General features: G+C 33.2%; 1 protein-coding gene across 8 annotated transcripts in view; it reads right to left on the bottom strand.

Moving 5' to 3' along the window:
* The window catches only part of AKT3 (AKT serine/threonine kinase 3), a 363,328-nt gene that overhangs the window by 42,346 nt on the left and 293,074 nt on the right, over positions 1-27,908 (bottom strand). For 7 of the 8 annotated variants that reach the window (XR_009052722.1, XM_057728155.1, XM_057728160.1 and 4 more), the window contains one exon: positions 21,565-21,652. Coding sequence is in view for 7 of the 8 variants with exons in the window: in XM_057728155.1 (XP_057584138.1) it covers positions 21,565-21,652 (88 nt within the window). In the remaining variant the exon portion in view is untranslated. Of the gene's footprint in view, positions 1-14,402; positions 14,430-21,564; positions 21,653-27,908 lie in introns of those variants that run through there. The other variant, XM_057728156.1, reaches the window with a different exon arrangement.

The following is a 27,908-nucleotide window of genomic DNA, read 5'->3' as shown; positions in this document are numbered from 1 at the left end:
GTTACTTTGTATCACTGACGTGCAAGTTTTTATACTCTTCTCCCACACAGTCATAAATATAATTGTCTTCTAGTTCACTCTCAGTTTTTGTAATAATGGTATCACATTCCTTAAATATCCTTTGTAACTTGCCTTTTTATACTTATATACTTGAGATTCGTCAATATGGATACTTGAAGTCCAAGTTATTAATTTTTTATTCAGTATAATATTCCACTGTAAGTAAAGCACAAAATTTAATTATTATATATTCCCCTGTTAAAGATCTGTTAAGTTTTTTTTTCCTTTAAAAATCATATACCCTTACTTCTTTTTCTTACCTTATTGTGCTGGCTACAAACTATGATTAAAAACTGCCTACAATGTGATATCGATAGACATCCTTAACTTGTTCTCACATTTAAAGAAAATATTTGTAATATCCAACCAGTAAATATAATGCTTGTAGAAAATCTTTTTATAAAAACTTATTTGTTTTTTATTTATTGAAGTATAGTTGATTTACAATATTATATTAATTTTAGGTGTACAGCATAGTGATTCATTATTTTTACAGCTTGTACTCCATTAAAAGTTATTATAAGATAATGGCTCTAATTCCTGGTGCAATACAATACACCATTGTTGCTTATCTATTTTATACATAGTCATCTGTGTTCCTTAATCCTATACCCCTAACTTGCCCCTCCCCTTTTCCTCTCCCCACTGGTAACCACTAGTTTGTTTTCTATATCTGTGATTCTATTTCTGTTTTGCATATATATTCACTTGTATTATTTTTTAGATTCCACATATAAATGATATCATACAGTATTTGCCTTCTGACATTTCATTAAGTATAATATTCTCTAGACCCATCTATGTTGCTGCCAATGGCAGAATTTCATTCTTTTTGTGGCTGAGTAATAATATGTGTGTGTGTGTGTGTGTGTATAAAATAGATATTGTAAGTACTGCTGATATGAACATTGGGGTGCACGTATCTTTTACGAATTCTTGTTTTCATTTTTTTTCTGGATATATACCCAGGAGTCAAATTGCTGGATCATACAGTAGTCCAATTTTTAGGTTGTTGAGGAAACTCTACTGTTTTCCAAAGTGGCTGTACCAATTTACATTCCCACCAACAGTGTACAAGGCTTCCCTTTTCTCCACATCCTCATGAGCATTTGTTATTTGTAGATTTTTCTGATTGGTGTGAGGTGATCGCTCATTGTGGTTTTGATTTGCATTTCTCTGACTAGTGATGTTGAACATCTCCTCATGTGTCTGTTAGCCATCTGTATGTTTCCTTTGCAGAAACGTCTATTCTGATCTTCCACCCATTTTTTGATTGTGTTGTTTTTTTTGATAGAGTTATATGAGCTGTTTATATATTTTGGATATTAACTCTTTGTTAATCATATCATTTGCAAATATTTTTTCCCATTCCATAGGATGCCTTCTTGTTTTGTTGATGGGTTCCTTTGCATGTGCAAAAGCTTTTAAGTTTAATTAGGTCCCATGTGTTTATTTTTGCTTTTATTTCTTTTATGTTAGTCATAATACTTTATACAGAAATCACCTAAGGTCTCCATACAAAAACTATTAGAACTAATAAGTGAATTCAGCAAAGTTGCAGGATACAAGATTAATATATGTTGCTTTTCCACAGATTTAATAATGAACTATCAAAAAAGAAAGTAAAAAAAAAAAATCCCATTTAAAATTGCATCAAAACAAATAAAAAACCTACGAATAAACTTAACCAAGAAGATGAAAGACCTATACTGAAAGCTAGAAAACACTGATTAAGGAAATTAAAGATACAAAGACATGGAAAGATATTCCATGCTCTTAGATTGGAAGAATTAATATTGTTTAAAATGGTCATACCACCCAAAGTGATCTACAGATTTAATGCAATCTCTATCAAAACACCCATGACATTTTTCACAGAACTAGAACAAATAATCCTGAAATTCATATGGAATCATAAAAGACCCTGAAATGCCAAAGCAATCTTGTTCTTTAACAAAGCTGGAGGTATCACACTCCCAGATTTCACACTATACTAGAAAGCTACAGTAATCAACACAACAGTAATCTGGCACAAAAAAGACACACAGATCAATGGAATGAAATAGAAAGCCCAGAAATAAGCCCACATGTTAATTAGAAATAAGCCCCATCATTAATTAAAAATAAGCCCCTATCATTAATTAATGTACTATAAAAACCTATTTACTTCTAAGGGTACTAAAAGTGTTTTCAATGTTTTTAAAAATAATGAATAGTTTCTAATTTCATTTTCATGAAAAGTTTTTCTGTAAAGATTGAGATGATCATGTGGATTGCTCAATTTCTAAATATGATAAATGACTAATACATTTTTTAGTCTAATTATATTTCTAGAAAAAAAGTTCAACATGAATATGAGAACATAAATATTCCAATATTTCATTGTTTGTTGGAAATAACTGTTTAACACTTTACTTAGGATAATTTAAGTCTATGTTCATAAATGGCCAATAATTTTTTTCCTATATGAGCCTTGCTCTGTGTTTGATATCAAGGTTATAACATAAACTTCAGATGTATATAACATTTTTTTCTTCAGGAATAACTTGTATAAAATACTTTTGTTGATAGGAATTATCTTTTCTTTGAATGTTTTATAAAGATTACCTAAAAAACTTATCTGTGTTTGACTTATTTCAGTATTGGGGTGGCAACACTGCAGTTGAAAAAATGATAGATTTCATACTAATTTAAAGATTAGATACAGATATGTTTTCACATTTTTCTTAAGTCAGCTGGTAATTTATAGTTTTCTAAAATTATCCAGTAACTCTTTTTTCAGAAGCAGTATAAAATTGTTCATTGTAGTCGCATCATATTTTAACTGCTGTACTGTATTGTGCTCCATTTTCATATTTTTTGTGCTGTTTCACTTTCCTTGATTAACTTTGTTTGAGATTAATCTACTTTTGTAATCTTTTACATAACTGCAATTTTGTTTTCTTGATCTTTTCTAATGTTTGCTGCTTTCTATTTCATTCATTTTTACTTTTATATTTATTATCTGGTTCTACTTATTTCCATTGGGTTTATTCTGTTGTTGGTCTTTTTTCCTCTAATTTGATTTGGAAGCCTAACTAATTAATTCTTGACCTCTCTTTTCTGTTGCTCATTCTCAACCCAATACAAATATTTAAGAACCTCTAACGCTGAATTTCACAAACTTTCATTGTTATTCAGTTCTAAATATTTTGATTTCCAATGTGCCTATTTTTTATTTTTAATCCATGAATTATATAAAGTTTGTTTTAAATATTTGGGTTTTAAAACATTTGGGTTTTAGAGAAGTATTTCTTTGCTGGTTGCTCCAAGTTTTATTACAATGTGATCACAGAATATGACCAGAGTTATATACTGTAGTTCCTTTGTTCTACTGAGGTTTGATTAGTTCCCTTAAAAGAAATGCATGTTCTAAACTATAGCCCAATATCTCCATGAACATTGACGCAAAAATCCTCAATAAAGTATCAGCAAATGAATTCAGCAGTATATTAAAAGGATTGTATATGACCATTTTCATAAGGATTTCACTGAATCAGTAACATCACTTTGAATAGTAATTATCATCTCAACAATACTGTTTCCAACCCACAAACATGGAATGTCTTTCCATTTATTTATGTCTTCTTTAATTAATTATTATTTTTTTTTTTTCTAAGAGTCTTTTGTTGTTGCATTGGGTTGCTGTGCGCACGGGCTTTTTCTAGTTGTGGGGAGCAGGGGCTTCTCTTTGTTGCAGTGCACGGGCTTCTCAGTGCAGTGGCTGTGGAACACGGGCTCTAGGTGTGTGGGCTTCAGTAACTGTGGTGCGTGGGCTCTAGGGTGCAAGCTCAGTAGTTGTGGTGCACGGGCTTAGCTGCTCTGCAGCATGTGGGATCTTCCTGGACCAGGCATTGAACCTGTGTAACCTGCATTGGCAGGCGGATTCTTAACTACTGCGTCACCAGGGAAGTCCCATTTCTTAATTTATTTAAGCAATGTTGTATAGTTTGCAGCATATACATGTTACATTACATTGCCTTAGTTAAATTTATTCCTAAATATTTTATTCTGTTTGCTGCTACTTTATATGGAATTGTTTTCTTAAACTGCTTTTCAGATATAGCTAACGTATAGAATATAATGTATTTTTGGTGTGATTTTGTATCTGCAACTTTGCTGATTTTTTTTATTAGTTTTTAAGAGGTTTTTTGGTGTGTGTGTATTCCTTAGTGTTTTCTACATATAAGATCATGTCATCTGTTAGCAGAGATAGTTTTACTACTTCCTCTCCCATTTGATTGCATTTTATTTCCTGTTCTTTCTAAATATTCTGACAACTTCTAGTATTATGCTGAAAAGAAGGGCTGAAAGTAGGCATCCTTGTCTTCTTATCTTTGGGGAAAAGTCTTCAGACTTTCCTGACTGTGTGACATGTGGGTTCATATGTGGCATTTATTATGATGAGGAAGTTTCCTTCTATTTCTAGTTTTCTGAGTATGTTTTTTGCTTTGGTTTGGTTTGGTTTCTTTTACCATGAAAGTGAGCTGAATTTTATCAAATGCTTTTTCAGCACCAATTGAGATTACATGGGTTTTTTCTTTATTCTGTTATAGTTTTCTGAGTATGGTTTTTTGCTTTGGTTTGGTTTCTTTTACCATGAAAGTGCGCTGAATTTTGTCAAATGCTTTTTCAGCACCAATTGAGATTACATGGGTTTTTTCTTTATTCTGTTAAAGTAGCTTATTACATTGATTGATTTTAGTATGTTGAATCTTTGCATTCCTGGAATAAAACTCACTTCATCATGATGTATAGTCCTTTTAACATGCTGCTGACTGGTTTCTTAGTATTTTGTTGAGAAATTTTGCTTGTGTATTAACTGGGGATATTGGCGTATAGTTTTCTTGTAGTGTCTTTGCATGATTTTGCAATCAGGGTAATGCTGTCCTCATGGAACAATTCAGGAAGTATTCACTCCTCTTCAACTTCTTGGAAGAGTTTGAGAAGACTGGCATTATTTCTCCTTTAAATATTTGAAGAATTCTCTAGTGAAGCTATCTGGTCTTGGGCTTTTGTTTATTGTAGTTTTTTGATTACTTTGTCCTTATTAGTTTTAGGTCTATTCAAATTTTCTATTGCTACTTGAGTCATTTTGGCAGTCTGTGTGTTTTTAGGATTTTTTTCACTATATATAGGTTATCCACTTTATTAGTGTATAGTTGTTCATATTATTCTCTTATAATTCTTTTTATTTCTGTGAAGTCAGTAGTAATGTTTTTACTTGCGATTTTAATATTTGCTTTTTCTGTTTTTCTTAGTCAATCTAGTTAAAAGTTTATCAATTTTGTTGATCTTTTCAAACAATCAACTATTTTTGGTTTTATCGACTTTATTGTTTTTCTATTGTCTATTTCATGTACATCCACTCTAATCTTTATGCCAAAAAATTTGGCTAACCTATTTGAAGTGATGAAATTCACTTCAAGAAGCTATAACAGTCTTAAATTTGGGTGCACCTAAGAACTGAACTTTAAGTTTAAAATAAAGCAAAAGTGATAGAACTAAAAGAGAATTAGTCAACACCACAATTATAGCTGAGGATTTTAGTTAACCTCTCTTAGTAATTGATAAAAGCAAGCAGTCAAACAATCAGTAAGGATGTAGAATACCTAAAACTTTTAACCCACTTGATCTAATTGACATTTATAGAACTCTGTATCTAGCAAAAGAATACACGTTATTTCAAATGCATGTGAAACACTCATCAACATAAACCATATTTTTTTTCACAAAACAAATCTCAGTAAAATGTTTTAAATTATACAAAGTATGTTCCTTAACGTCCCTTAACAACAACAGAGTTAGAAAGATAGCTAACAAATCTCCAAATATTGTAAATCAAAGAACACACTTCAATAATTCATAGGGTCAAAGAAGAAACCACAAGGAAAATTAGAAACCATTCTGAAATAAAAATTAAATTATAATATGACATAAGAAAACTTACATGATGCAGATAGAGCAGTGCTTAGAGATAGTACACGAAAAGGAAAGTATAGTCCAATATTTCTATGAATATAAATGTAAAATCCTTAACAAAATACTAACAAAATTCTAGCAATATATAAAAAAGATAATATACCATGATTGGTTAGAGGTTTATTCTAGCATGCAAGACTGGCATAATATTTGAAAATCAATCAATGTGATTCACCATATTAATAAACTAAGGTAGAAATATCACAAAATTCTCTCAATGAATGGAGAAAAAAAGCATTTGACAAAATCCATTCATAATAAAAATGTTCAGGAAATAGAAACAGTAGATAATTTTGTCAACCTGAGAGATGGCATGCATAAAAAAACCTACAACTAATATCATAATCAGAAGGGGAAATGCATATACTATCTCCCCCACATTAGTAATAATTAAATGTCTATTCTCACCATCTCTATACAACATTATTATGGTGATCCTAGTCAATGCAATAAGGCAAGAAAAAAAAAAAAAGAATCAAAAGGCATACAAGTTGGAAACAGATGACATGATCATCTATGTAGACTATCTCCTAAAAAAAAAAGGTACTGAAACCATCAAGTATGTTCAGACCTGATAAACTAGTGAGATACACATAAAACCTCCACTAAAGACCTATTTACCTCAGTTTCCTCAGTTTCTTTTATCGGTACATGTTTGACTTTCAACACAAAATTACTAGACATACTAAAAGATAAAAAATATATTTTCAAGATATAGAGCAAGCCTCAGATATGGCAGAGAGAGATGTTGAAATTATAAGACCAGGAATTTGAAGCAGCTATGATCAGTATACTAAAGTGGACTATGTGCAAGAACAGATGGGTAATATAAGTAGATAACTGGAATCTCTAAGAAAGCATCAAAGGAAATGCTAGCAATCAAAACACCATCACAGAAATTAAGAATGTGTTTGATAGGCTCACCAATAGTCAGAACACAGCCAAGGAAAGAATCAGTGAGCTTGAAGAAATGTTAATAGAAACTTCCAAAACTGAAATGGGAAGAGAAAAAAGAATAAAAAAGAACAGAATATCCAAGAGTTGTGAGACAAATATAAAAGATGTAATGTACATGTAATGGGAAGATGAGAAGAGAGAGAGAGAAAGGAACAGAAGAAATATTTGAAGCAATAACAGTATTCCAAAATTAATGCTAGGCACCATACTACAGATTCTGGAAGCTCAGAAAATATCAATCAAGATAAATACCCCCAAATCTACACTAAGCCATAGGCATAGCCACTCAAACTGAAGAAAATTAAAGACAAAGATAAAATCTTGAGAGAAGGCAGAAGTGAGTGTGGCACGTGCACACACACACACACACACACCTACACAGCAAAAAACTTTATCTATAGAGGTGCAAAACTAAACATTATATTGAATTTCTCTTCAGTAACCATGCAAACAAAGAAAAAAAAGTAAAGTGAAATAGTGTTGAAAGACAAAAGCATCAACCTAGAATTCTGTATCTAGCAAAATTATCCTTCAAAAGATAAGGCAAAATAAAGATTTTCCCAGACAAAAATTGAGGCAATTTGTCACCAGGAGACCTACCTTGCAAAAACTGTTGTTTGTTTTTTTTTTATATATTTATTTTGCAAAAACTGTTAAAACAAGTTCATCAAAAAGGCAAATGATATAGGTCAGAAACTTGGATCTACATAAAGAAAGGAAGAGCATTAAAAAAGAAATACATGAAGATTAAATATTTTTTTCTGTATTCTTAACTGAAACAATTAGACAAAAATTTGTTCAGTGGGACTTCCCTGGTGGTCCAGTGCTTAAGACTCCCAATGCAAGGGGCACAGGTTCAATCCCTGGTCAGGGAACTAACATCCTGCATGCCACACAGCACGTCCCAAAAAAGAAAAAAAAAAGTGTTCAAAATAATAATCCAACAATATATACCATAATTCCAGCTTATGGATAAGTGAAATTAATGAGAGCAATGTTACAGGGAACTTGTACTATCCATGAAGTGGTATAGTATTACTTGAAAAAGGCCTTGAGTTATAAATATAGACTGCAAAGCCAAGGGCAAGCACTAAAAAAGTTTACAAGAAGTGTAAATGATATGCTAAGAGAGAAGGAAAAATGCAGTCTTAGAATTCACTCACTAAAAACCAGGGAAGTCAGAAAAAAAAAAAGTAGAACACAAAAGAAGATACAAAGAACAGGACAATGAACAGAAAATTAATTCAACCAACAAATATTAATTCAACTATATCAATATCACTTTAAATGTCAATGTCAAAAAACAACTAAAAGATAAAGACTGCCAGAGTGGATAAAAAAAACAAGACCCAACCATATGCTATCTACGAGAAATCCACTTTAAATATAAAGAACCAAAGAGATTAAAAGTAAGGGGATACCTATTTAGATCTTCTGCCCATTTTTTGTAGGGTTTTTTTTGATATTGATCTATATGCACTGTATATTTTGGAGATTAATCCCTGTTGGTCATATCATTTGCATATATTTTCTCTCATTCTGCACGTTGTCTTTGCATTTTGTGTATGGTATCCTTTGCTGTGCAAAGTCTTTTAAGTTTAATTAGGTCCCATTTATTTATTTGTATTTTTTTCCATTACTCTAGGAGACAAATCCAAAAAGATATTGTTCAAACAGTGTGCTGCTTAGGTTTTCTCCCAGGATTTTTATAGTATCTGGTCTTACATTTAGGTCTTTCAGACATTTTGGGTTTACTTTTGTGTATGGTGTTAGAGGATGTTCTAATTTCATTCTTTTAAATGTAGCTGTCCAAAGAAGACATACAGGTGGCCAAAAGACACATGTAAAAATGCCCAACATCATTAATTATTAGAGAAATGTGAATCAAAACTACAAGGTGGTATCACCTCACACTGGTCAGAATGGCCATCAACAAAAAGTCTACAAATAATTGGGACTTCCCTGGTGGTGCAGTGGTTGTCCCCTGCCAATACAGGGGACATGGGTTCAATCCCTGGCCCGGGAGGATCCCACATGCTGTGGAGCAACTAAGCCCATGTGCCCCAACTGCTGAGTGTGCGCTCTAGAGCCCGCGAGCCACAACTACTGAGCCCATGTGCCACAACTATTGAGGCCCATGGACCTAGAGCTCGTACTCTGTAACAAGAGAAGCCACCACAATGAGAGACCCACACACTGTAATGAGAAGAGGCCCCTGCTTGTTGCAACTGGAGAGAAGCCCATGCACAGCAGTGAAGACCCAGTGCAGCCAATAAATGAATAAATAAATAAATAAATTTATTTTAAAAAGTCCACAAATAATAAATGCTGGAAAGAGGGTGGAATAAAAGGAACCCTCCTTCATTGCTGGTGGAAATGTGTATTGGTATAGCCACTATGGAGAACAGTATGGAGGTGTCTCAAAAAACTAAAAATAGAGTTACCATATGATCCAGCAATTGCACTCCTGGGCATATATTTGGAAAAAATCATAATTCAAAAAGATACAGGCACCCCAATGTTCATAGCATCACTATTTACAATAGCCAAGACATGGAAGCAAGCGGAATGTCCATCAAAAGATGAATGAATAAAGAAGATGTGGTATATATATATATATACAATGGAAAATTGCTCAGCCATAAAAAGGACTGAAATAATGCCATCTGCAGCAACATGGATGGACCTAGAGATTATCATACTTGGTGAAGTAAGCCAGATTGTGAAAGATAAATATCACATGATATCACTTATATATGGAACCTAAAAAAAATAGTTACAAATGAACTTATTTCCAAAACAGAAAGAGACTCACGGACATAGAAAACAAACTTATGGTTACCAAAGGGGAAAGGGGGTGCAGGGTGGGATTAATTATGAGGTTGACATTAAGACTACTATATATAAAACAGATAACCAACAAGAACCTACTGTATAGCACAGAGAAGTATACTCAATTTTGTAATAACCTATAAGGGAAGAGAATCTGAAGACAAAGAAAATATATATATATATATATATATGTATACATATATATATATATGTATGTATAACTGAATCACTGTGTTATACACCTGAAACTAACAGAATATTGTAAATCAACTATACTTCAACAACAACAAAAAACAAGCTAATGTGATCTAAGACTGCATTAATTGCAGGTTAAAAAATAAGTAAAGGGAAACCATGGTAGCACTTATCAAAAGAAAGCTGGAGTAGCTATATTAATTTCAGACAGAGCCGACTTCAAAGTAATGAAAATTATCACAGATAAAGAGACATTACATAATGATAAAGGGGTTAACTCTCCAAAAAGACATAACAATGCTTAATGTGTATACATCAAACAAGAGAGTTTCAAAATACAACAGACAAAACCTGATAGAACTGTAAGGAGAAATAGATTAATTCACTATAATAGTTGGAGACTTTAACATCCTTTCATCAGTAATTGACAGATCCAGCAGGCAGAAAATTAGTAAAGACTGAAAAGCACCATCAGCCAACTGGATCTAATTGATACCTACAGACCACCTCCCCCAGCAACAGCAGAATACACATTCTTCTTCACAAAGACAAACCACATTCTAGGCCATAAAACCATCTTAACAAATTTAAAAGAACAGAAATCATACAAAAGTATGCTCTCAAACCACAACAGAATTAAATTGGCAATCAGTAAGTTAAAGCTATCTGGCAATCAGTAAGTTAAAAACTCCAAATACTCAGAGATTAAATAATATAGTTATAAATAACATATGGGTCAAATAAGATGTCTCAAGAAAAATTTAAATATATTTTAACTAAGTAAAAGTGAAAATACAACCTATCAAAATTTGTGGGATGCAGTAAAAACAGTATACATAGGAAAACTTACAGCATTGAATCATACATCTAAAAAGAAAGATCTAAAAGCAATGATTTATACTTCCAGTTTAGGAAAACAGAAATAAAAGTGCAAATAAAATATGAAATAAAGAGAAGAAAATGAATAATCGAAAAAATTGAAAACTGATAGAGAAAATCACCAAAATCACAAGCTGGCTCTTTCAAAAGACCAACAAAGTTGATGAACCTCTGCCACATTAAGAAAGAAACTGTATTTCTATCAGGCCTTCTGGTATTTCTAATAGTGTTTTGTGCACATAAATGCTATTTGGCGCAAAAATTTTACTTTTTATGTGAAAGGTCATACTATTGTTCATTATGCCAAAAATGACTTCTTCCATTTAATATCTATGTGTTGAAATCTATTTACCTCAAAATTATAATTGTCTCTGTTTACTTTTTATCACATTTGCCTGTTAAACCTCTATTCATCCTCTTATGTTTTCCACTTTTCTGTGTAATTCTGTTTTAGGTGAGCTTCCTGTACAGAACATCTAGTTATATTTTGTTTTTAACCCACTTGAGAACTTTTAAAGCTTAAACCATTTGCATTTCATATCACAACTAACGTTGGTTTTGACAGCTGTCTGTGGTCTTGCATATCCTCAGTGCAATGCCTCACAATCAACAGAAGAGAGTAATTTTAAAGTTAAACTGTCAGAACATTTGGTATATATTTGTGGCTTCTCTTTCTTTGACCTGAAATTTTAGACTGGGCCACCATTTGAGTAGGATAAGGAGAATATTAACGTGAAGCTACCTAGAAGCATCTTTTTAGCTTCTCTCTCTTCTCTGTTAGTGTTTATGTTATACTTGTCTAACCTTGCTTTACTTATGAAAACAATAACAATGACTAATGTTGGCCAAACTCTTCATGCTGAATTTTTCAACCAGAAAACAGAAAGTCAGGATTCAGTCAGAAAAGTGCCACTGTAAGTTTTTAAATAACACTTCACAAAGGACCTTGAGAGACCTTACAAAATTGTGTCCTCAAACTAACTCCCATTCTTGACCATGGATATTTTCTAATACTCAATTCTAGCTCTTGGTGTTCTCATATTTTCCCTCCCCGTGTCTCTTTTCCTAACTCTTCTTCCCTTTCTCAGCTATTGTCTCACCCCATCCTTTTTATAGAGGAAATCCATTCCCACAACTTAACTGAATTCCCTTACTGATTCTTGCTCTCACTTCCAAATGTTAGTGCTCTATTTCTAGACCTGAGATAATTCCGTTTAAAATCAAATATTACCAGCAACAATCCTCTCCCATTTCCCCAGGATTGTCAGACTAGATTACTAATTCTTATTTCTTTAAAACATCTATAGAATTCACATTTTTTTCCCTTCCTCATTGCCTTCATTCTGCTTCATTGGACTCTACCGCTTAACACTTGTATCATTGCAGCAGTCTCTGAATGAGATTCCCTTTTCCAAACTCTTCTGCCTGAAAGTCTATACGAACAAACTTGAAAAGGTCCAGTCATCTTACGTCATCCCCCTACTTGAGGATTTATAATTCTGGTAAGTAGGTGGATCAATCAAACATGAGCTAAGCTTTCAAGAAATTATACCAAATTAACAGGCTCGCTTCTCCATTTTTTGCATCTATCATAAATTGCTAGTTCTTCCCAGTTTCAGCATACTGCATGTACTTCAATCATCACTACTTTATTTTTTCTTACATTGGTCTCCCCTCTGAAATGTCACATTCCCATCAATTCCAAGCCTATATTTCCTTCAAATGTATTCTTTTTCCCATGAATATTTCCAAATCAGGGAGATCATGTCTTAGACGTGGAGCTAAATGAGATTTAGAATAAAGGCTAAAGAAAAATAGTGAAGAAGAGAAAAACAAAACAAAACAAGATACCAGAGGGAAGCATGGACCTACATAAAGGAAAGGAGAGTGCTACTAGTAGTAAATATAAAGCATTTTTCAGCACATTAAAACATAATTGTCTAAAGCTAAACAGAATTCTGATGTATTGTGATGTTTATAACATGAAGGTAAAATATATGAAAACGAGAGCATAAAGAATAGAAGGGGAAACAGAAATATGCTATTGAAAGTGATATGGTTATAATATTAACTGAAGGTACAGTGTGATAAATTAAACATATACATGGAAAACTCTAAAACAACCTCAAGACAAAACAAAAAAAAAAAGGAGTATAGCTAATGAGACAAAATAGCTGAAATAAAATGGAATCATAAAACTATTCAATGGCAGAGAAAAAACAAAATAAATTGCAAGATGGCAGATTTAAATCCGTGTCAATAATTGAATTATATAAAAATGGGCTGCACATTCCATTAAAAGTCATATATTATCTAATGAATAAGAAAAAACCTAGGTATGGTGCAGTGACTAAGGCAGTGGCTGTGTGTTCCTCTTCCTCCTCCTGCCGTAGGTCCAGATCACCTGATGGAATCCGACTGTGCTGAAGTCTGGCCAGTGCCAACTGTCTCCACAATGCTCACCCCCCCAATCAAGAAATCAATGCTCAGGCTGGGGGAAGCAAAAAGGTGGAGTAGAAAAAGATTACTGGAGGCAAAACTTTTGGTCTAAAGAATAAGAAAGGAGCAAAGTAACAAAGTTTATCAAGGCTGCCACTCCTCAAGTTCAATTTGGTCAATAAAATCCACACCAGGTAGCATAAAGGGAAGCCAAAGAGAAACCGAAGAAGGATGACAAGAAGTGAGAATTGCAAGAGCTAAGTGAACTATTCAAACCTGTAGTTGCTGCTCAAAAACTAAGCAAAGGTGCAGATCCTGAATCTGTGGTATACGCATGGGCAAAGCACTAAAGGAGGTTAAGTATAAAGTTCCTCATGACTTGACTGTGGTGAGAAAATGTGATGCAAGCAGTGAAGAACTTGAAAAATAAACTATGGATAATTGGGATGAGAAAAAACTGGAAGAAGCAGTGAGTAGGAAGCACAATAAGGCAGAAAAGAAAAACTCCATAACTGATAGTATGCAAACATTTCCTTGAAGCTACTGAAAACAATAAATATGGCTGGCTTTGGGTATGCCATGGAGGGGGAGATATCTGCATGTATCGTGATACACTTCCTCCTGGATTTGTACTGTATTGTATTTGCATTGTATTGTGTATTTTTTATCTTTTATAGAAAGAAAGAAGAGAAAGAACAGAAAATTTCATTCAAAGATCTAATCGAAAGAGTGTTCTGTCCTAGGCCCAAATGCTGTCAAAGTAACTCCAGAATCTTTTCTCATATGGAAGGAAAAGACAAAAAGATTGATAAACTCAAGTAAGAAATGGAAAGAAGGAAAGCAGACTTCAAAACAGGGTGGGCACTAGTTTTCAGTGGTTGTGAGGTGTTTGAATTTCATACTAAGCTGGTTGATGATAACGAGGAGGAAGCAAACGATACCTGTTACACCCAGGGAACAGATGGAGATGAGGCTGATGATTCAGTGAGCGATGTAGATGAGGCAGGTATAACTGTAGTCAATCTTGAAAGATTTCAGCACATATACTCCAGAAAGAGATAAAAACAAATTAAGCAAAGCTTATGGAGGTAGGGCTAAAAATGGCAAAAGAACTGATTTGGAAGAAGACAACGAAGGAAAGGGACAGAAAAATGGAGCCATTGATGTTATTCTTATTGATGAAAATCTTTTTTGGAGAAGATATGGATGCTCTAAAAGAACATAAACACACTTGATTTAGAAGAATGACACCAGACAAGTCAATGAAAACATTAAGTCAGCTCAGCATGGTTGAAATTTACCTAGAATTCTTCAATAGGATGTTTATTTTCCATGCTGATTCTGGAGGGCTTAACCTCCTCCAAAAAAGGAATATCCTCCCTAACTCTTCTATTTTGACTTTGGCTACATCTCATAGTAAATTCAGAGTAGTTGCTGATAAATCGAAAATGACTGATTGTTCTAACTGCCCATGGAGGTAGGAAGTGCAATTGCCCTTCAAGCTTCTGATTTTCTTTGGGCATGTATTATTACAAGGACAACATAAACTTAAATTTAAAATACACTTCATTTAACACAGTTTTTAACGAGCGATTTTATTTCCTTTGTACTTATATGTTTAAAACACCGCCGAAAATATGAGCACTGTACTTCATAAAGAAAACTGCAGATTTAGGATTATATATCTTTAGACAATTTGATGGCAATTTAAAATGGAACCTTAATCTGACAGGATCAGCTGCAGTAACCTATGTTTAATTTTTTTTGCTAATAAAGTTGTAAATAAAATCCTCACACATTAAAATAAAAAAAAAAGGCAAGACAACTACATGATGTCTAAGAGAAAATCCACTTAAATATAATGATATACGTCAAAAATAACAAGATGGGAAAAATAAGTTATACAAATTCAAAAGAAAACTGGAGTACTTATATTAATATCAGACAAAGTAGATTTCAAAACAAAAACTAATGCTATGAATATAAAGGGACCCTTCATAATGAAAAAGGGGTAAATTCACCAAGAAGACATAGCAATACTAAATGTATACACAACTAACACTGAAGCTTCAAAATACAAGAAGCAGAACTAAAAAGAGAAACAAGCAAGTCCACAATTATAGCTAAAGACTTCAAAAATCCTTTTTCAGTAACTTATGGAACAAGTGGACAGAAAATCAGTAATAATATAGGAGACATAAACAACACTGTCAACCATCTTGACCTAATGGATAATGGTAGAATATTTTATGCAGTGTAAGTGGAATACACATTTTTTTCAAGTGTGTATGAAACATACACCAAGATAAACCATTTTCTCGACCATACAACAAATCTTAATAAATTTTAAAGGATTCATATTCATATGAAATATGTTTTCCAACCATAAGATAGTTAGGAATCAATATCAGAAAGATGTCTGAAAATCCACATACTTGGAAATTGTGAACAACACTTTTGAATAATCCGAGTTGAGAAGGAATCACAAGAGGAACTAAAAATATTTTGAAATGAAAAAAAACATATCAAAATTTGCAAAGCATGGCTAACTGTCCTTAGATAGAAACATAACATCAAGTGCTTATGTTAGAAAAAGAGAAAGGCCTCAAGCCAATAATCTTAGCTTCCTCCTAAAGAAGATAAAGAAATGCAACATCAACTCAAAAGAAAGAGAATAAAGAAATAATAAAGATGAGAATTAATGAATTTGAACACAGAAAAACAATATACCAATATCAGGAATAAAAGAAGCCCTCACTACATATACAACAAACACTATAAAGATATAAAGAGAATGTTACAAACATTTTTAAGCCAATAAATTAGAAAACGTATATGACAAATTTCTTGAAAGCCATAAAATATCAAAATCAATCAAGAAAAAACAGATAACCAGAACAGTCCCTTAACTATTAAAGAAACTGAGTTCATAGTTACAAATCTCCCAACAATGAGAAAAAACTCCAGGCCCCAGGGGCCTTACTGTAAATTCTACCAAAGATTTAATGAACATTTAATACAAACTCTACAGAAACAATTCCATAAAATTGAAGAGGAGGACATATTTCCTACCTCATTTTGAAAAGGTAAACATGATCCTGAAATGAAAACCATGCAAAGACACTTTAGGAAAAGAAGATGACACCTCTGTATCATGTATAATTTAAGCATGTGAAAAATATCCTTTAAAAAACACACTGTATCAAACCTAGCAATATATAACAAGGATAATATCATAAATAAGTAGATCTTCCCCCACTCCCCCAGGAACATAAGGCTCATTTAACAGTTTCCAATCAATACAATTCACCATTTTAATAGACTATAAAGAAGAAAAACTACATGATCATTGCAATATATGCAAAAAACTTTTTATAAAATTCAACACTTGTTCATGATAAAAACTATCAGCATACAAGAAATAGAAGGAATTTCCTCAACCCAATAAAGGAGGTATAAAAACCCTATAATTAGATAAAAGTTTTATAACTTGTTATACTGAAATAATTTTAGGCTTAGAAAAGCCTGAGAAAATAGTATAAATAGTTCCCATATACCCTTTACACACCACCTTCCCTTAATGATAATAGTTTATGCAGCCGTAGTGCAATTATCAAAACTATTAAATTGGCACAAAACTATTATCTACCAACTTTATTTAGATTTCATCAGTTTTTCCACTTATGAACCTTTTCTATTCCTATATCCAACCTAGAAAATCTCACATTGCATTTAGTCATCATGCCACCTTAGTCTCTTCCAATCTGTGAAAGTTCCATACTCATTCGCTGCCTTTCATGAAGTTGACACTTTTGAAGCTATCCGGCTAATTATTTTGAAGTATGTCCCTCCATGCGGGTTTCTTCAGGTCTTCTTATGATTACACTGAGGCTATCTATGCATTTTGAGGAAGAAAACTACAAAAGTGATACAGCCTTTTCAGCGCTTCATATCATAGGTTACAATGATTTCAGTGTCTTATTACTGGTGATATTAATCCTGATTACTTGGTTTAAGACAGCGTCTGCCAAGGCTTTTTACTGTAAAATTACTCTTTTAATCTTTGTAAATAAATATTTGAGGAAAGACTGGTTGACACTATGCAAATATCCTCTTTGTTAAACTTTTACCCACTAATTTTAACATTCATTGGTGAATCTTGCATGCAGCAATTTTTACTCTGGTGTTCTTAATGGTAATTTTCTACTTGCCTGATTCCTTCTACATTTATTAATTGGAATTCACCTATTATGAAGACATATCTCTTCTCAATATTTTATGTTTGTTCAATCATTAATTTTTGCAGTATAGACACACGGATATGTATCTTATTCTTTGGGTCATATACAATATTTGTTTTGCTACTGAAATTGTTCCAGCTTTCACCACTGGGAATTATTTAAGGTTGGCTTCTGTGTCCTGTTAACATGCACTTTTCCATCTACCTTCCTTTGTTTTTTTAATTTCTGGCACCATAAAATTCCTTGGACACTTCTTTTATTTTCCTATCTCAGCTATGGGATCGACTATTTCTCTAAATAACCTTGGTTCTTTACACTGGAGAATGACATTTAGTAACGAAGATTTCAGTGCTAGGTGTGATTAACGTCATATAACAGTAAAAGATGTTTTCTCCCTAAGATTAGAAACAAAGCCAGGATGTCAACTCTCATTTGTAGAAAGGTCCTAGCCAATATAATAAGGCAAAAGAAATAAATAAAATATATGCAGATTGAAAACAAAGTAAAACTTTTTATTTATAGAAGATAGGATCATCTATTTAGGATAACCCTAAGTCATGTACAAAAAAAGCTACTAAAACTAATACTTGTAGGATACAAGGTCAATATACAAAAATCAATCTTATTTCTACTGGTAGTAAACAATATGAAAATGAAATTTAAAAATACCGTTCATGTCAGAAGACATGAAATACTTATGGATAAATTTAACAGACTATGTGTAAGAACTAAACTGAAAATTATGAAACACTATTGAGAGTAATTAAAGAAGACCTAAATAAATGGAGAGGCACAGGATGTTCAAATGCCAACTCTCCCCAAATTTTTCTATAAATTGAACATAATATCACAGAAAATTTCAGCAGAATTTTTGTAGAAGTTGACAAACTGAGTTTGAAACTTATATAGAAACTTAACTAGATAAATTCATATTATAAAGCATCCTACACCAGAGAATCTGAAAGCTTGAAGACACTTCAAAGGTCATAATTTTATGTGGGAATAAAACTTGTCCACTTCCACACAAGAGGAAAGAAGCAGATCCAGCACTAAGTTCTTTAGAGTGGTACACCATGATACTAATAATTAAGATTAATTCATTTTTAACTTTGCCTAAGAAGGGATTTAGCTTTCCCCTAAAGATACCATTATCTTTATATGTGCCTTCATCTCTAGGTTTGCCATGATATATAGAAAAACGGCTAATAATCATGTAATAAATCTATAAAAATAGTAAATCTCCTAAAGCACATTAGTAAAACTGTAATAAAAAATATCTTATCTTAGAGATGAATTAACCTTTTATGAATAAGTTACATATTTTAAAGACATAGGACCCTTTAAAAATGTTTGAAAATACTAGAATTACAACTGAATTCATTAAAATAGGTACTGGCATTTGCAGTTCTATAATTAATTTCTTGTTTGTTAGTGATACAATACAAACCCAAATAAACCCAATTGTATTTTCACAGCCTTTCTCAGAAAGAGTCGCAAAATTTAAGCATGCTGCTGCGACTCTGTTCTTCTTCAGGTGTGTGAAGCTGGATGAAAACATCAGTGCCTCATCTGACATCCAGGATACCACCCACACCCCCACAGTAAATCTGTAGCAGGCATCAATGAGTAGAAACTTTGTGATTTTTGTGGTTGTGTTTCTTTACACAAGATACTTAGCATCTTTGCTCAAATTAAGTAGCAACTATTTTTATCAAAATACTCACAATTTAAACTCATTTCTTCACGTACATCATCTAAAGCTATGCTTTGGCAGCTCCTTCTCCTGCCCTACTTGCTGGCTTCTCCAGTTCCATTCACTACAAAGGAGCTGCCTGGATATCTTAACAGTATCTCCCCTCTGGGCATGTTGAGCCCAGTGCAACAGAGATAGGAAAAGCCTTGCTTCTTCACTGTGTGCTAGGTGGGTTCTCAGAGCACTGCGTAGGTGATGCCAAACTACAATTTAACATGAAGAGCTGAACAATGATGAAGAAATCTTTGCAGCATATCTTACTCTCCAAACAGGACTGAAGAAAGTCCATGTTTTGCCCCTTCTTTAAAGTTAGCAGTGCCACAGTGGTGATCCACATATGTCGCTTAAAGAAATTTTTCTTTCTGTCATATTTTGCTGTTGGTGGTAGTGGTGAAGTCCTCCTTGGACAGGGTACATCAAAGGAATATTTAGTTGTGGCTTATAACTTTGTCTGCCAAAGAAAACCTCTAATCATACATTATTTCTAGGAGGCATACCAAGATCTTGATACTTTTCAGATTTCTTTTCCAGGTCCTTTTATAGTGTACTGACATGATAAACAGCACACAGTGCATTAGGGGCTATATATGGATGCTACTCATAAAGAATATCTTCAGTGTTATAAAGTGGATGTATAATTGTCTACATGAAGTTAATAAACACTGAGGACACTTAAGAATGGTCACAAGCTTCTCATAAGGTCTGAGAAGGAGGCAATACTTACCTCAGTGCTTTATACATGGTAGAAACTCAAGAAATATAAGTTTAATTGAAGTGAAGTTTGAGTATAGGTATCATAACACGGTGCAACTATTTTAAACACCTAGTCACAAGAAATGCTTAGAAAATCACCATACTCCCTATTACCACAATACAAAAATGAAGTATTTGTCTTACTTTCTCATAACTCATATGATATTCTGTCTTTAGGGATTAATGAAGAATATCTGGCACAAAACAGATACTACATAAATGTTGCTGTTTGATATATGTTTTAGAGAAAAATATAGAAAGCTGGAATAAATTGAAATGGAAGGACTAACTACACAAAATGACTAGATAAAAAATTGAAGCAAATGCTGAATAAAATAAAAATTTCACAGTAAAATTTTTATATGGGCATTCGAAAATCAAAATATCAAAATCAGTGTCTGTACTAACAATATCTGAAGTAGTAAAACTAAAATTAAAAAAATTTAAAAGATAGAACAGACACAATAATTTCCTGTTTCTAAACTTAAGGAAACACTGCAGTATAATGGGCTTCCTAGGTAATGCAGTGGTTGAGAATCCGCCTGCCAATGCAGGGGACATGGGTTCGATCCCTGCTCCAGGAAGATCCCACATGCTGCAGAGCAACTAAGCCCGTGCACCACAACTACTGAGCCTGTGCTTTAGAGCCTGTGAGCCACAACTATTGAGCCCATGTGCTGCAACTACTGAAGTCCACGTGACTAGAGCCCGTGCTCCACAACAAGAGAAGCCACAGCAATGAGGAGCCTGCGCACCACAACGAAGAGTAGCCCCCACTCACTGCAACTAAAGAAAGCCCATGCACAGCAAAAAGGAGACCCAACACAGCCAATAAAATAATTAATTAAAAAACAAAAACAAATAAAACCATTTCAGTATTAAGAACAAATACTAAGCAGATTACACTAAAAATAAAATTATATAATTTTTAGCATCCATTTTGTTGGTCTTGAAGTTCTGTTTCAAGTAACAGAGAAGTTCCAAAGAAGATAAATAAATGTATTATTTTGTTAAATATTAAAACTAAATTGCTTTAAATTCCTTTTAAAATAAGAAACTGTATAAATAAATATGAAGAGTTCACTTTAAAATGAAAGGCATAGAGACAAAGTTTTAAAATTACAACTGCTTTGCTAGTTAGTTTTCCTGAAGAATAACATAACATTGGTGCCTTTATTTTTTCTAAACTGAGGAAACTAAAAAATTGTGATAAAAAGAGAAAAACTGCTTGATCACACAATAAAATTTCAAAATGCATTTCAGGAGTCAAACTATCAATACAATTTTGTGCTAAGAAGTTCAATATTCAATTAAATGATTGAGTAAAACTGAAAAATACAATTATATCTTTAAATTGTATTCACTTAAAAATTTTTTTGCTGTAAATTCATTTTAGCCAAAATGTATAAACACTATGCCATGAAGATAACCTACCTTTTTATCATACACATCTTGCCAGTTTACTCCAGAAAAGAAACTGTGTCTCATAATTTCTTTTGCATCATCTGGTCCTCCACCAAGGCTGTGAGGACAGAAATAAAATTAAATGAGTATAAAAAGTTTACATAAGCTGAATGCATAACTACAAAGCTTTTGTGAAATGTAATTTTCTGTGTGTAAATAGTTCCTGTGATGAATAGCCATAAATATAAAAAGCTTTTGTTGTAAGATCTAATTTTCCCAATATGCTATTGGGAAGTAGCCTCAGCACAGTATGGTATTTGAAAAGAGCATAGGCTTTGTTGGAGACAACCTGAAACAGGCAACCAGCTCTGAAATTTATGAGATGTATGACATTAAAAAAGTTGCTTAATCTCAGTCTTCTCATCTGTATAGTGGGAATAATAATACCAGCCTGCTGGATAACTGCAAGGGTTAGAAATAACATAAGAACCTAGCACAATAAATGGTAGCTATTGTCAATTCTATAAGCCAAATTTATTTTAGAACAATTTTAGTCAAAATGCACCCTTGTTAACATAAATTCTGAAAAGACTAGATAATTGGTTAGAAAAAACAATCTGGAGAGCACTACTAACAAAAACTCATGGACTATTTTCATATCTCAAATGAATTTCCACAGAAATGATAAAATTAATCTATGAAATATTACTGCAATGTAATCTGCTATGAAAGTTTCAATATAAATTAAAAATTAAAAAATACCCTCACCCCATCTTTGAAGGTACTCATTCAACTGATACTTGACACAATCTGAAATTCAGGTGCTTTTTAGCTTTCTCAGTTTCACATAGTGCCTACTAGTCACTATGAAGAAAAGACGAGAGAAACAGAAAGAAGGGAGTAAGGTGGGAGGGAAAGAGGAAAAAGAGAGGAAAAAAGAAAGGACAGGAAAAAAGAGGAAAAGAAAATAAAGGACATCTATTTAAATCTGAATTTGATACAGCAAGTTTTATTTGATTTTAATTATCGTTAGGAATGCTGTGTGCTTGTAAGTGCTTAACCATCAGCTCTCTGGGAGAAACTATCCATATACGATATACTGCATACATGTTTATTATTTTTACTGATATAAGATGTGCAGAAGCAAAACATTATATAGTATTTCTAGCTTCAAAATATATAAGCACAATATATAAGTAACCTCAAAAGCACAGATAAAACTTAACATTATTAAAGAGTGATGAGTTTTGAGTATTTTTTACCTCTGATTTTAATGTTCCTGATTTAATTGTATGTTTATATAATTTAATTTTTAATAATGACTGTATTCAACAACCACCTCACAAAATTCTTGAAATTTAACAACAGGCTATTCTAAGCTGGTACATTTCAACTCCCAACACAACACTGGGTAGGAAGAAAAGCAAACAGGTCACAGAAAACAATTATACAATTTTAATGAATTCTGGTTATTACTAGGTACAAGAAATACATGACTGGGAAAATTCCAGGATTCTCTGACACACCGTCAGAATAGAAAACAAAACAATTAGCTGATATCTGAGTATCTGCAGCGATGATCCTGTAGTTCCCACTTTCTAGGTCTCCTATCCCAAGATTCATACAGAATAAAACACACCCCTGATATGGAACTTTTAGATTGGATCAGATCATAATAGTTAAATTCATATTTGGAACTTTCAGGCTGGCAACTCTATATTTAGTTAACACTCAGCACTCGACTCCCTGGCCTCACTCTTTTTCTTTCTATTTCAAGTTGTGTATGTCTCTCCCCTGGGAGAATGCAAATTCTTCTGAGGGGAGAGTTCAGTACTGGATTATCCAAAAAGCATTTTAAGATTGTGCTTAGGGAGCCAGAAAAGCAGAAACACCAAAACACAGGCTTCTGAAAAGAATGATTTAACATTTCAAAGTATGCATTAAAGTAGTATGCACGAGAAAAAGCAGAAGTTTGTTGTATTTTCTTACATTTATGTTATTGTTTACTTCAATATTGTTTTCAATCTGAATTATATATGCGATGCTAGGTGAGGTAGGAGTTGGAATGGAGAACCATTATCATTTTTGTGAATAAAAGATTTTAATTCAGTTTCAGTTATTCATTTTTGTCACCCCTTAGTTCTCTAGCAATAGGTTGGCTTTGGACATAGGCAGCATTTAATCTATATTTATCAAATACATATAAAACTAAAGTATCAGCCATGAATAGTATGCAAAGACTAAGAATATAATCTTAGACTGCCATTTTAGAAGTTGGTAGAGATTCTTTAACACAAGCTTCTTCAAAGTGTGAAACTGTCAAAAATTTCAATATCAATGACTCCCTAATATACAATTTGACTTCAAAATTATATCAAAATATGATTTACATTAAGATATTTTTGTCTAAGAATACCAAATTCCCATATCAGAAAGCCAAACTAAAGTCCTCAGCTACTATGGATCCTTCATAACTAGAAAGAACACGAATTCACATTTTCCTTGTGTTACTGAATGCAACATGAGGTCATGCTTTTCCTACAGAATGTTCTTAGGAGGCTAAAGGAGATACTAATAGAATAATCATAAAGGAATGAAGAATAAGAAATAAAGGCAAGATGAAAGCTGACTCTCTGACAGAACTGATAGCAATTCAGTAAAGAGTATCAGAAAAATTCAGGCAGTATTTAAAAATAGTTGAATGGGAATAATAAAGAGGTATAATAGTGCTGTCTTTGATTATGTTTCCAAAGACTTTTCGGGGTCCTTTGTTGGCTCTCTCTTCTTTCTACCTTTTAAATTTTGACATTTCCCAGGACCCTGTCCTCAGGCCTTCTTCTTTTTATATTCTACTCTTTTTACTATTCTCATGGCTCCAGCTACCTCCTAGATAACTACAGATCCCAAATCCAGATATTCAGTTACTGTGTTTCTTTTTTTTGAATTAATTGTTATTGGAGTATAGTTGCTTTTCAAGGTTGTGTTAGTTTCTGCTGTACAGCAAAGTGAATCAGTTATATGTATACATATATCCCCTCTTTTTAGATTTCCTTCCCATTTAGGTCACACAAAAAGCACTGAGTAGAGTTCCTTCTGCTATACAGTAGGTTCTCGTTAGTTATCTATTTTACACATAGTAGTATATATATGTCAATCCCAATCTCCCAATTCATTCTAACCTCCCTCTTTCCCCCTTGGTATCCATAAGTTTGTTCTCTACATCTGTGTCTCTATTTCTATTTTGCAAATAAGTTCATCTTTGAAAACTGGACAGCTACATTCAAAAGAATAAAATTAGAACACTCGCCAACACCATACACAAAAATAAACTTAAAATGGATTAAAAACTTAAATGTAAGGATGGACACTATAAAACTCTTAAAGGAAAACACAGGCAGAACACTCCCTGACATAAATCACAGCAAGATCTTTTCTGACCCACCTCCTAGAGTAATGAAAATAAAAACAAAAATAAACAAATGGATCTCATGAAACTTAAAAGCTTTTGCACAGCAAAGGAAACCATAAATAAAATGAAAAGACAACCCTCAGGATGGGAAAAAATATTTGCAAATGAAGCAACTGACAAGAGATTAATCTCCAAATATACAAACAGCTCATGCAGCTCAGTATCAAAAAACAAACAACCCAATGAAAAAATGGGTGGAAGACCTAAATAGGCATTTCTCCAAAGAAGACATACAGATGGCCAACAAACACATGAAAAAATGCTCAACATGATTAATTATTAGAGAAATGCAAATCAAAACTACAGTCAGGTATCACCTCACACCAGTCAGAATGGCCATCATCAAAAAAATCTAGAAACAATAAATGCTGGAGAGGATACGGAGAAAAGGCAACCTTCCTAAACTGCTGGTGGGAATGTAAACTGGTACAGCCACTATGGAGAACAGTATGGAGGTACATTAAAAAACTAAAAATAGAATCAGAACCATATGACCCAGCAATCCCACTCCTGGGCATATACCTGGAAAAAAATCAGGTATTGTGATTCTTTTTTTTTTTTAAATAAATTTTTTAATTTATTTACTGGGTTTCTCATTGTGGTGGCTTCTCTTGTTACAGAGCACAGGCTCTAGGTGCGTGGGCTTCAGTAATTGCAGCACACGGGCTCAGTAGTTGTGGCACACAAGCTTAGTTGCTCTGAGGCATGTGGGATCTTCCTGCACCAGGGCTCCAACCAGTGTCCCCTACACTGGCAGGCAGATTCTTACAGTTATTGTGATTCCATTAAGCACTGGTACTATTTTCAGCTGCCTGTTTGACATCTAGGTTTTCTATAGAAACCTCAGACTTGGCATAGCAAAACTAATATCAACATCTACCCCATCAAGCCTCCTCCTTTGCCTGTACTCCCTCTCTGTTAATAATAACTACATTCTCCAAACTAGTCATCCAAGTCGGAAACCTCAGAGGCATCCCGACTCCTTCCATTTCCTCATCATTTCTATTTAATCATTCACAAAGTTCTATTTAGCACTCTTCACTACTGCTTTAGGAAGGACTCCATCTCTTATCTGAATAATTCCATATGTATTCTTAATTACTCTGCCTCCCTGACCCTTCACTATTCTAATCTATCCATGACAAAGCTGCCTGAGTTACCTTTTCATAACATAAATCTGATTGTACTATCCCTTACTTTTAATAATTCAGTGGCTTCTCATCCCCTTCTGAATAAAGATTAAATATTTTCTAAGAAACATAAGGTCCTTATAGTCTAACATATCGGCTTCATCTCCCAATGTTACCCAACTGATACCCTACACTCCAGTTGCTGAACTTCTCAAATGCCATGTTCATTTGCAATCCTAGCTATTCTCTACATGTATAAGTCTCTGCATGAAAACCACTGCAAATTCCAACTCCTTCTTGAGCCAGCTCAAGTTTTCCAATATCCTAGACAGCTAATAACTTCAATAGCATCTGTATGTACTTAACCTCAGCATATGTGAATGTATGTTTTGTAACCCACATTATTCTATGAACACCTAGAGCAGAGATTATTGATCTTATCATCCTTGCATTCCCAATAGTTTAATGTAGCAGTGGAGGGGCTTAAAATATCTACCTTAAAGGAAATAACAAATAGTTAAAGATACCACATCTTCTCTTTAGACAATATCAACCTCTGGGTAGACAAAACATTAAGAGTTGTCCTACATACCAGGCCACTAGCAGACAGTCTAGAAATTTACCTCACATGTATTCAGCAATTATTAAATACCTACTACATGCTATCCCCAGGGGGTGGGATGGTGATAGAGGGTGGGAAATGATAATAAAAAAATGAATAGACATAGAAATGAAAACCAGAAGGAGGAGTCAGAAAAAGATGGGTTAAAAATTCACTGCCCTTTAAACCTAAGGCAAATATTAGATCCAAAACTCCAGTAGATAAAATGGAAATCCTAACTCTGTATAAAGCTTATCTACAGCCAAGTACCTCTTGTTACAATAGTTGCTACAATCACATCAAATGGAACACATTTTAAAACCTAAACTAAGAAAATGGTTTTATCACTGTACAAGAGAAATATCAAATGCTCACGTATAAACTTGATTTCTATTCTTGTTCTATACGAATTTTCTGTGAGAACTAGGACGAATCACTTAACCCTCCCTGGGCCTCATTTTCTTCTCAATCAAATGGAAATGAGAATAATATCTATCCTATCTACTCCACCAGCTACTTTATCAAGGGAAACAAGAAATGTGTAAATGCCCTGACAAAGAACACAAAATCACTTTACAAATATAAGGTAAGGTCTCAGTTACTAGGATTATGAAACATTTTTGAATGGCTCGTCACAAAGCAAAATGATGGTACCTCTTTTATTATGTTTGCTTATTTCTGATGAAGGTAAAATCATGTTTCTCAAAAATTTAAAAGCTAGAAGTGTGTGATGGAAACCATCTCTAAGGTAGACAAAGCCCACATTTTAGAATTCATTTATTCCTTCACTCATTAATTCAGTCTGTCAACAAATACCATCAACCATAAACAGAATATTAAAAAAATTATGTGTGTTCAAAAGATTAAACAATATATGAAATGGTCTGCCCTTAAGACACTTAAGGTCTAAGAGATTTTCGGAGAAATACTGATATGCATATACATCTAATGCAACAATGAATATATACATGTATACACAAACACATTTTAAGGGACATTTAAAAATTAATAGTCATTTCATGTATAACTTACAAAATGTATGTGTAAATAAGTATATAAAAGTGAACAAAATACTATAGCTCATTAAGCAAAGAACTGCAGGATTCTTCAGGTCATAGCTGTAGCTACAAAAATAGAAATGCAAAGTGTGTAAAGACATTTTTGCTATTAGTCC

The sequence above is a fragment of the Hippopotamus amphibius genome, chromosome 3, assembly GCF_030028045.1.
Source record: "Hippopotamus amphibius kiboko isolate mHipAmp2 chromosome 3, mHipAmp2.hap2, whole genome shotgun sequence".
In the NCBI taxonomy this organism is placed as follows: domain Eukaryota; kingdom Metazoa; phylum Chordata; class Mammalia; order Artiodactyla; family Hippopotamidae; genus Hippopotamus; species Hippopotamus amphibius.
This window is presented reverse-complemented; position numbering and strand designations above follow the sequence as displayed.